Genomic DNA, 10,299 nt, shown 5'->3' on the forward strand with positions numbered 1-10,299 from the left:
GGTTAGATTACTGTCCTTAGACTGAAGTTGCCAGAGAGAAGGCAATGACAACCCACTCCAGTACTCTTGCCTGGAAAATCCCATGGACGGAGGAGCCTGGTAGGCTGCAGTCCATGGGGTCGCTGAGAGTCGGACACGACTGAGCGACTTCACTTTCACTTTTCACTTTCATGCATTGGAGAAAGAAATGGCAACCCACTCCAGTGTTCTTGCCTGGAGAATCCTAGGGACGGGGGAGCCTGGTGGGCTGCCGTCTATGGGGTCGCACGGAGTCGGACACGACTGAAGCGATTTAGCAGCAGCAGCAGCAGCCAGAGAGTAAGTTCGGTTGTACTGCAGAGCTGAATGGCTGCGCTACAAATATTGAAGGCAGTGAAAATTGAGATCAAATGCGAGGCAGGGCCATAGGGGAATCAAGAAGATCACAAGATTTCATTTTGTTTATAATCTGAAGGATTTGATTCGACACTTCCAGGACTCCTCCTGGAAGGGAATAAACGTGAGTGGACCACGAAGCGTCGCCCCTCATTCCCTCAAGCGTTTCACTTATTTCACACTTTCTTCACATGGATGGGGCTTCACCAGTTTTCTTCGGATCTGAGTGGATCTGGATCGGCAACTTACTCAAGCCTTTTCTGCCCGCATCACTTGTACAGGTTTTTGTCCTCACGTGAACTCTGATGGGCCAGAAGGTTTTCTTCAGATTTTAGTCATTTAAAGGAGGCACTTTTACATGAACTTGGTCTGTTTGGAAGCATAAGCTTGATTTGGAAACTTCAAATATGGGTGAGTTTTCTATATCGAATCCTTCAGGCGTCCTCCTGTTGGCCGCGGGTCAGCTGGGGACTCGGATCGCTTGGAACCAGGGCGTTTGGCTTGGCCCTCGGCAGCCCCACGGGAGACCACACGGGCACACAGCCGGCACCCGCTGGGCACGCTGCGCCCCGCCTTCCGCTCCCCAGCCGGGTAGGCGCGCCGCAGACCAGGTGCGCGGCGGCGCCCTCCCTGCCTGGCCAGCAGGGGGCGCGAGGGGCGGGGACGGCAGGCCCTCCTTGTCGCTTCGGCGCTGGGGCCCCGCGCCCAGTCAGCAAACCACCGAGAGGCGAAGACCTCCCATTTTCCTAGAGGGAACAAGTGGACGTGGAGGGGGACATCCAGGATGGTGGAGGGGGTGACTAAGACCGACCCGGAAGCGAAACGGAGGGGACTTCCGTTCTTTGTTCTGTCCCCGGTGTGTGGGTCCGTGACAGTGTCCAACGGGGCCTGTTTGGTGTCCGGTTCCCTATATCTACCGTCCCTGCCCCCAGGGTGAGTCCGGCCGCCCCCAGGGCTCGAGGTGGGACGGAGGCAGTGATCGCCGGAGAAGGGGTGGTGTCCCTTCCGCCGCGGCCCGCGGGGTCCCCAGGACCACCTGGAGCAGGGTGCCGGGCGGCGGGGGGGCGCCGGTGCCAACTCTGCTTTCCCCGGCACCCCAGCACCCGGCCCCTCACAGCCGGCCCTGCGTCGGGGGAGGAAAGGGGCTGCGGTTCTGGTTCTGCGACAGCGCCTGGCTCCAGCCCTTCAAAGTTCCAGTATGGCTGGAGAGGCATCCCTCTCTTTAAACGGCCGATGACAGCGACCCTAACTTGGTCCTTCCCGGAAACGTTTTCATATGATGTTAACAGTTATCCGCGCTCCCGGTGGGAGGGAGGGTTTAATCAGCTGGGAACGGACCAGAGAATGAGGGGTTCTAGGAAGCGCAGTTAGAACCATTCAGATGACAGAAGAATCCCCCTGGCGCCCAGTAAATCGAGTGTTTTTCGGAGAGGTGTACAACTGGGTCCCATTTCAGCTGTATTAGGTCCCTAATTGATTTGATTAGCTTTTCAACTGGGATTGAACACAGACCGACCCGGTGTTTCCTTTCTGAAACTCATGGAGAGAAGCAGGATCCTGAACTTGAAATCTGTGGGGCACTTAGAGGAACTAAACCTATTTATTATCTCCAAGAAGAGAAGTTGTGGAGAGTGGGCATCATCTGGTTTCACCTGTTTGGTGGAGAGTCCTGCGGAAGGAGAAGGTTCTATCACACAGGACACTAGGACTCTGAGGTGAAAGTCCAAGGGGTAGACTTTTTTTCAGTTAAGCATCCAAAGCCCTTTCTAATGGCTTACCTGTACAGCAATGGGACAGACTCCCTGAAGTAGCCGAGAGTGTCTAGTAGCAAGTTAGCTGCCAGAACCTTAAGAACTGGAGAAGGTGTTTCTTGTCTTGGGTGGGAGGTTGACCTGGAGAACTGTGATTTCCATTCCAGTTCTAAAGGTGCAACATAAATACCAGCTGTGGTCTTAATCAGTATTTATTAGCATAGGTTCTTTGTCTTTTCCTCTTAACTCCAAATATCTAGATTAGAAGTGAAGTTTACATAAACATTTGAAATTCCTTTTTCTTTTTCTTTTCCTTAGTCCTACAGCACTGATAGCAAATAAGTCTGAACTCCCAGGGATTTGAACAGAGGCTGCCAAGTTCACAATAATTGCTACTCTGGCCTTCTAGAGACTAACTCCAGAGAAGGAAGGAAAGAGTCCAGCAGGTAAAGCTTCCACGACTTCTCACTGCCCGGTCATCCTTCCCGGAACACTGCATCTAGGAGCACTGCAGGGGGTCGCATGGGCAGTGGAGCAGGGGAAGGGCCCTGCCTGGACCTGAAGCTCTACGGGCACAATGGGGGTTTTTCTTTCTGTGAGAAACGTTGTTCAGTGATCCAGACACTGGGGACTTGTTCTCAACAGTATGCCTTTGAGCTCCAGCTTTGGTTAACCCAGCTGCGAGGAGGGAGTGCTACTTCTTTCTCTGGAGTCTGAGCCTCTGACTTTCCTTTCTAAGGAGAGTTTAGACTGAGAGCGGATTTATTGGGAGTGTCTGCTTATGACCAGTCCTGGAGATTGTCAAGTTGGGCAATAGGAAGAAGAAGATGGCTGACTCTGAGAAAAAGCTGAAGGGCCCCAGCTAGGAGGGTGATGATAGCAAGAGGGTGTGTCACCTGGATTGTCAGTGGGCCTGGCTCATGCCTGACTCCTTGCTTTTCACTATATAATGGCGTTGTGATGGGCCTTCTACAGCCCCTTGCTGCCCAAAGACTAGAGTTCTCTGAACTCTGAGTGACTCTAGGGGGCCTTCTCCTTTTATATCTTAGGTGAATGCAACGGTCACTCTTGATTGTTTTACTCCTTTCAGGAGTACCCTGCAATGTAGTTGGCACTCAACAGATGTTTGTTATATGAGCAGATGAATAAAGAGAGGGAGGCGGACAAAATCCAGGGGTTTTCACCTAGGTTCTTGCCTAAGTGTCAGGCTGCTCTGAGGACTGCTGCACTCTTCTCAACCTGTTGATTCTTGAGGACAGACTTGTACTTGAGATTCAAATCTTAGTCTAGGTACTAACTTGACACTCACTGTTATTCACTGGAGCAACAGAGAACAGACCTCTTGATTGCCGTGGCAACCAGGGAGCAGGGACCTTAGTAGGGATAAAAATGGAGTAATAAATGATAGTAGGCTTTTTAAAAAGCATTGGTTCTTGCTTCAGGGACTTACATTCTGATCCAAGGAAATCTGTTATGAGAGAAAGGAGATAAAAAAGCAAGGTGGCTGCTTCTTCTTAGGGCGAGGAGACACAGCAACTGGGACTATTCTCCCAGAATCTGGCGAATATGTCCACCCACACCCTGTGATGAGACTATAGAAGGACCACAGAAAGGGCCCAAATCTGTCAATAACATCCCACCGTTGACTGAGACTGAGAACAGAAAACTGTCTCAGGGAGAAAGGGAGGAAGAATCTATCTTTTTTTCTGGCCATGCTGCATGGTTTACAGGATCTCTGTTCCCCGACCAGGAATTGAACCTGGGCCACGTCAGTGAAAGCACTGAATCCTAACCACTGGACCACCGGGAAATGCCCGAATTTATCTTAATAGATCTGCACTGTCTGTCCTAGTTCTGTGAGACAGGGTTTTTAAAATGAGACAGAGAACTTCTGGAGGTTCTGGAAGTATTCTGTACTATCTGTTATTTGGGGGCTGTTTCTTGGCCCCTTTTCCTCTAAAGAGAGCATCTACATTTACTATAACAGCTAGAAACATACCACAGTAAAAATTTTTTTTTTCTTTTTAGTAGAAGAAAAATGTTTATGAGGATTAAAAAAAAATCTGTATACGTTTGTTTGTCCATTATTCCAAGTATACTTAAAACTTGATACTTAGACATTTTGCCAGCTGTAACACTCTTTTTCACTGTTCTTCATTTGAGTAATTGCTTAGTATTTAACTTTGTTAATAGCATCATTTGGCACCTGTGTTCTCCATTTTTGTTGTTAGAACTACCACCCAGTGTGAATTGGGGAGCCTAAAGTGGGATGTTGTCCAGGAACTTGGGCGTTTGACCCAAAAGACTAGTCCCAGTTACTGCATTTCCTCTTGCTGTTTTGGTACTAACTGGAATGCTAGTTCCCTTCTTTCTGTATGCAGGAGGGTTTTTAAAAATTATCTTTGAACCTTGAACTTTTGCTTCTGTAGTGCTTCCACCTTCTCATACAAACCCTGCTTCCTGCTGACTCTGAAAATAGGAGACCAGAGATCCGAGCTTCTAGTACGACCCATGGAAACTCAGGCTGATCGAGTATCTCAGGAACCTCAGGCCTTGCTTGAGAGCGGTAAGGAATTTATCCTTTTATTCACTTACTCAGCAGATGCCCATTTAAATCGCTCATTCACCAGGTGCCGGGCTAACTGCTGGAATCCTGACTGGCGAGGACATAGTCTTTGCCTTTCACTAACTCCTAGCCTAGTGGGGAAGGCTGACTGAAGCCATTCATTAAGTCCAGCTTGATAGGGTTTATAGCTGAGGCATTTTTAAGGGCTGTGGGTTCCTCATGCAGCATTTAGAAAACTGTGACAATCACCAAACTCCCATTTTCCAGGTGCTTTGTAATAGCCCTGGTTTGTGCTCTTCTGGAGCATGTGCTTAGGGGAGCTCTGGGGAGTTATTTTGGAGATCACAGGCAAAAAGGGTAGAAGGAAGAGGAAGGGCGTGAAAAGTATTTGTATTTTGCTCTCACAGACTGCCACTGACTTTGGAGCCAGCTTGTGTCCAAGGAAGTATTATTCCCGTGCTTATCAAGAAAACGCATTTAAAACATTTTTATCTGCATGCTTCTACAGAATCTAGTATCTGCAGAGATTTAGTCTCTCAGGGACCAATATGTTAACTTAAGAATTACAGGAAAAGATACATAATCAAGCACAGAAACGGGAAACACTTACAGTGTGTAGATTTGATCTGGGGATCGAGAAAATAAGAGAAGAATCGTGGGCATTATGACTTGCTTCAGAGTTGGAGTGAAGCTAGCTTTCCTCTGGGTAAGAAGTCCAAGAGATTGAGTTGGAATGTGGAGAACGATGGAAGAGACACGAACAGGATAGCTGGTGCCTCCTGGGACAGACCAGAGAGCCAGGGTCAGCAGGGCTGTGGGCGTCTCTGCTCAGGCCACGAGGCCCACGCTGGCCGTGAGCACCTCTTCCAGTGGCAGAGGGAGTGAACTTAGAGATGCAGGAGTGGGGGTACTAGGTTGTCCTGGACCCAGGAGTTTCCGTAACGGGTGGAGAGGCTCAAGTGCAGAGCGACTCTCACGGACCCTCTCGTCCTCAGCTCTTCCTTCCTCAAAAGGCCCCACGTTTTCTGACAAGGGCGGTCTGGGGGATGAGATGCTGGCAGCTGCGCTCCTGAAGGCCAAGGCCCAGGTGAGCCGTGCTTTACCCTTCTTTCCCTTCCCACTTTGCGGAAATCTCTTGTGCAACAACATCCTGTTCTGTGCTTCCCCCGTCAGGACCGTGGGACTCCCCCGCGGAATCATGGACTCCACTTAGTCTCAGCCTCTCCTGTCTTCCTCCACCCTGACTGCCATTCCCACTTCCCAAATATTGGGAAGTGTTACTCAACCCCGAATTAGCTTTTGGCTCCACCAGCCTCATCCCTGAGCCAGAAATTGCACACGAGAACGTGTCGTTTCAGGAACTGGTGACCTTTGAGGATGTGGCTGTGTACTTCATCCGGAAGGAGTGGAAGCGTTTGGAGCCTGCCCAGAGGGACCTCTACAGGGACGTGATGCTGGAGAATTACGGCAACGTGTTCTCCCTGGGTAGGAACGATGCTTCCTCAGTGAAACTCCCTTTTGGCCTTCCTTTGCCTCCTCCTTTGCTAGTAACAGTTGAGTCACTGAAAATCATTATCTAAGGACTGACTTCGTCTCAGAAAGTTCTGACAACAATAATAGTGACTCCCATTTGCAGTTTGTAGTTCCTTAAGAGTGTTTACAGATAGTCTCTCCTTCAGTCCTCACAATGTTGCAGCTGTTGAGGCAGCCAGAATTATCCTCATTTTATAGGTGAGGAAAGAGAGCTCAGAGGTCTTAAATGCTTTGCATACAGTCATATTGCTAGTGACTGGGAAGACCCGAGCCCTGGCCTTTAAACTCTCAATCTGTTACTTTTTCTCATGTTATTCTCAGGACTTAACATTAACATATAACCTAGAGATTTTCTCAAAAGATTCACACATTGGGATCCCTGAACATGTGAGGCACTGCTCTGTGTCCAAATGAAGATTCTGGAACTCTGTCAGGCTCCTCCCCTTCTCTGTTGGACTTCCTCTAGGGACCTGTTGCTTTGTGGATGGACCTCGGGTAACTGCTGCCCTTGTAGAAATTTCACCTTGTGTCAGGGAGCAGTTGGCTTCTTAACCTTTAAGCCTGTGGACTGTTCCTTCCTTCCCCCTCACCCACTGTCAGGACGTTTTCCTGGGCAAGGCCAGGGTCTTCCCCGCTCCCATGGGAGGCCTCCCTCTCTGTGTCTTCTCTGTCCCCTGCAGGTCCTGGGTCTGGGATTGAGCTCTGGGCCATTTGGTATGAACAGGATAAACCTTGTCCTGTCTTTCCCCATGAGCAGGATTCCCTTTTCTGAATTTTGACGTGATCTCTGGGCTGGATTGAGAGGAATTGCCGAGGGGCCTGGATTGGAAGGGAACTGAGAGCAGAGAGGTCCTGAGAGGCACCTGTTCGGGTGAGGGAGGAACAGCTCTTTCTGTCCCTAACGCTCACTGCCCTGCCTTGACTCCTTCAGTTACTGACAGACTAAACATGCTAACCATCTGGACCCCTTCCACTTGTCCTCTATGCCTGAAGTTCCCTTAGAAACCCCAGAGCGCTGAGAGTGGCAAAGTCAAACACAGAAACTGTTTACAAATCCGCTCAGTTAGCACAGTGTTCTAGGCCCAGGGCTGGAGGTGGGCTGACCTTTGTCTCTTGCCTGTTCCCATGGACTTGGTGAAGGTGACGTGACTGCAAACCAGAGTGTCCTGTTCCCCTGGGGCTGCAGGGCTGCACCCTTGTTGTGGCTTCCTGATCTGCTGCTGCTTCTCCACACCCGGCTGTGTCTTCCTGTGGGAGACAGACTGGTCCGTGTTGCGTTTCTTGTACCTACTCCCTTTCATCCTCTCACTGGCCCGGCTGTCACCATCTCCCAGTTTATCTTGAGCCTCTGACCTCTAGGACTTTGTCACTTCATTAAACAGTTTGTCCTGCCTCTGCCTGATCCAGTTTTCTCTTCACTTCCAGCTTATTTCTCGATTTTCCTTCTTTTCTCCTTCCCTGTTTCTTTGGCCCAGTTCTCTTATTCTGCATCAGCTGCATACAGCCTGGGCAGGCCTTTTTGCACATTGATAAGTGGCATGTGCTTTTAGCCTGTGAATATGATGTGATTAGCCTGTCTCTGGTTTTGAGCCTTTTTTCCATAAGGAATAAGTGATATTTGTGTTCTATATTGTGCCAGATGGTGAGACCAGAACTGAGCCTGATTCTGAAATTTCTGAAGATAGAGGATCACATGGGGTGCTGTTGGGAAGATTCCAGAAGGATATTTCTCAGGGTCTTAAGTTTGAAGAAGCCTATGAACAAGAAGTCAGTCTGAAGAGGCAGCTGGGGAGCTCCTCTGGAGAGAGACTGAATAGGAAGATGCAGGAGTTTGGTCAAGTAGCAGCTGAGGAGCAGCGAGCCCCCACAGGAGGTAGAAGTGAGAAGTGCGGCGATCTGAGGGACAGCTTCACGGTGAGCGCCAACCTCATTTCCCATCAGAGACTCCCTGTGGGGGACAGGCCCCATAAGTGTGATGAATGTAGCAAGAGCTTTAATCGAACTTCAGACCTCATTCAGCATCAGAGAATCCACACTGGGGAGAAACCCTATGAATGTAGCGAGTGTGGGAAGGCCTTCAGCCAGAGCTCACACCTTATTCAGCATCAGAGGATCCACACTGGGGAGAAACCTTACGAGTGCAACGACTGCGGGAAGACCTTCAGCTGCAGCTCAGCTCTCATTCTCCACCGGAGGATCCACACGGGAGAGAAGCCCTATGAATGTAACGAGTGCGGGAAAACCTTCAGCTGGAGCTCCACCCTCACTCACCACCAGAGGATCCACACTGGAGAGAAACCATACGCTTGTAACGAATGTGGGAAAGCCTTCAGCAGGAGCTCCACCCTCATTCACCACCAGAGGATCCACACTGGAGAGAAGCCCTATGAATGTAACGAGTGTGGGAAGGCCTTCAGCCAGAGCTCACACCTCTATCAGCACCAGAGGATCCACACTGGAGAGAAGCCCTATGAATGTATGGAATGTGGAGGGAAGTTTACCTATAGCTCAGGCCTTATTCAGCATCAAAGAATCCACACTGGGGAGAATCCCTATGAATGTAGTGAGTGTGGGAAAGCCTTTAGGTACAGCTCTGCTCTGGTTCGCCACCAGAGAATTCACACTGGAGAGAAGCCTTTGAATGTAATGGGAGTGAGCAAAAGTTCCCTCCAAGTCACTGCTGAAGTAAATATCAGAGAGTCTACGTGAAAGAGAGGCACACGCCGGTTTTCCTCACTTCCTGAGTCTCCAGAGCTCCTGCCTTACTACCTGAGTATGAACTTAGGACGTGTCCCTTCCGACTCCAACCTTTCACCTTAGAGAACGGGGCCTGTTGGGCAAATCATCCTGGCCCCGTGATTATTAACCTAGTCATTTTTCCCAGGAATGATTCCAGCCTTGAAGAATCAGGCTGCCAGCAACAGATGGAGCGCTGGGAGCAGAGGAAACTCTGGGATCAGTCTCCTTCCATTTGGGAGGGGAGTTTGCACTAGACCATTTTTCTCACACCAGAAGAGCCTTTCCACAGTGGGGATGGAAGCACAGTAGGAATAAAATTCCAGGGGTTCCTCTAGTTGGAGTTGGCACAGTCAGCACAGAAGAAAATGGAAAGAATGTTCTGGGTTGTGTTTCGTGCTAGAAAGGGGAAATGGAGGCTGCATTTCAAAGTCACTGCTTCTAATCCAGCTTTAAATTTTGATGATTTCTTCTTTTGATAAGGAATGTGCTATTTTGTTTCCTGACTTCATTAATCATGGAAATCTGGTGCTGAGGGACTTGTTATTTCATTGGGCAGGTGTAGGGGAACACTGAGAGAGGTTTTCTGTAGTGACCATGTATCCTCCCGGGCTCTTGGAGCAGCAAGACCAAACCTCCACGCATTTGGTGGAGAACTCGCTCATCCCTTTTATGACAGGACTAATGGCAAAGCCCAGGTCCTCCGTGAGCATAACCTGAGGGGAAGGATCCAAAGCCTTTAGTGCTGGCCTCAGTTTTCCTTCTCTTCTCTTCCTCCAGCCACTCCTGTGATGGAAAGTGATTTAAGCTAAACCCCTAGCTACCAAGGATGCTTTTAAGGAGCTCGCTCAGCCAGCTTGCCCTGCCCTCTGAGACCTATGACCTATGACCTCTGGCCCCAGCCACTAGACCTCTCCCGACCCCACCTCTGACTTCAGCAGCCAAGTGTGAATGCAGAGAGCAAAGCCCTGAGGAGGAAGCTTGGGCCTGAGCCTAGCGGAGGGCTCCTTGCTGGGTTAGGATGGAGCTCCCCAAGTTTTCCCAGCAGAAGGGATGACCTTTCATTCTGTTTTCCCAATCCTGCTCATCTGTAGCATAAATGAAATGCACTATTAAACAGAATAGTTTTTCAGAAGGATGGCTTGAGTGTGTCTTTGTGCAGGGGCCAAATTTATTTCAGTTTAAGCAAACATTAGTGACTATGAATGGAATCTTAAAAAATTAATCTTTAAAACTTTTTACAAACAACCATTTATTTCTCCTCTAATCTCAAACCTGGAACCTCCCTCCCTTGACCCCAGCCTGTCCTCTGCACACGGCACACTGCATGCCACACAC

General features: G+C 49.5%; 1 protein-coding gene across 3 annotated transcripts; it reads left to right on the forward strand.

Annotated features, from left to right (window-relative positions):
• Positions 1–1,149: 1,149 nt before the first annotated feature.
• Positions 1,150–10,096, forward strand: ZNF3 (zinc finger protein 3). Of its 3 annotated transcripts, none has more exons than XM_019987091.2 (6): positions 1,150–1,308; positions 2,445–2,572; positions 4,556–4,692; positions 5,688–5,779; positions 6,051–6,177; positions 7,865–10,096. In XM_019987091.2, the coding sequence occupies exons 3-6, from the start codon at positions 4,638–4,640 to the stop codon at positions 8,932–8,934; spliced, it is 1,344 nt and encodes a 447-aa protein (XP_019842650.2). In that variant the 5' UTR covers positions 1,150–1,308; positions 2,445–2,572; positions 4,556–4,637; the 3' UTR covers positions 8,935–10,096. The 3 variants fall into 3 exon arrangements, with proteins under 3 accessions (XP_019842650.2, XP_070635327.1, XP_070635328.1); XM_070779226.1 differs by having other exon boundaries at positions 4,606–4,692; XM_070779227.1 differs by lacking the exons at positions 1,150–1,308; positions 2,445–2,572; positions 5,688–5,779.
• The last annotated feature ends 203 nt before the right edge of the window (positions 10,097–10,299 follow it).

Source organism: Bos indicus, chromosome 25, assembly GCF_029378745.1.
Source record: "Bos indicus isolate NIAB-ARS_2022 breed Sahiwal x Tharparkar chromosome 25, NIAB-ARS_B.indTharparkar_mat_pri_1.0, whole genome shotgun sequence".
In the NCBI taxonomy this organism is placed as follows: Eukaryota; Metazoa; Chordata; class Mammalia; order Artiodactyla; family Bovidae; genus Bos; species Bos indicus.

Coding starts and splice junctions, on each gene's coding strand:
- ZNF3 (XM_019987091.2), top strand. CDS start 4,638: ATGGAAACTCAGGCTGATCGAGTATCTCAGGAACCTCAGGCCTTGCTT. Junction 4,693..5,687: donor TCAGGCCTTGCTTGAGAGCG/GTAAGGAATTTA, acceptor TCTCGTCCTCAG/CTCTTCCTTCCTCAAAAGGC. Junction 6,178..7,864: donor CGGCAACGTGTTCTCCCTGG/GTAGGAACGATG, acceptor ATATTGTGCCAG/ATGGTGAGACCAGAACTGAG.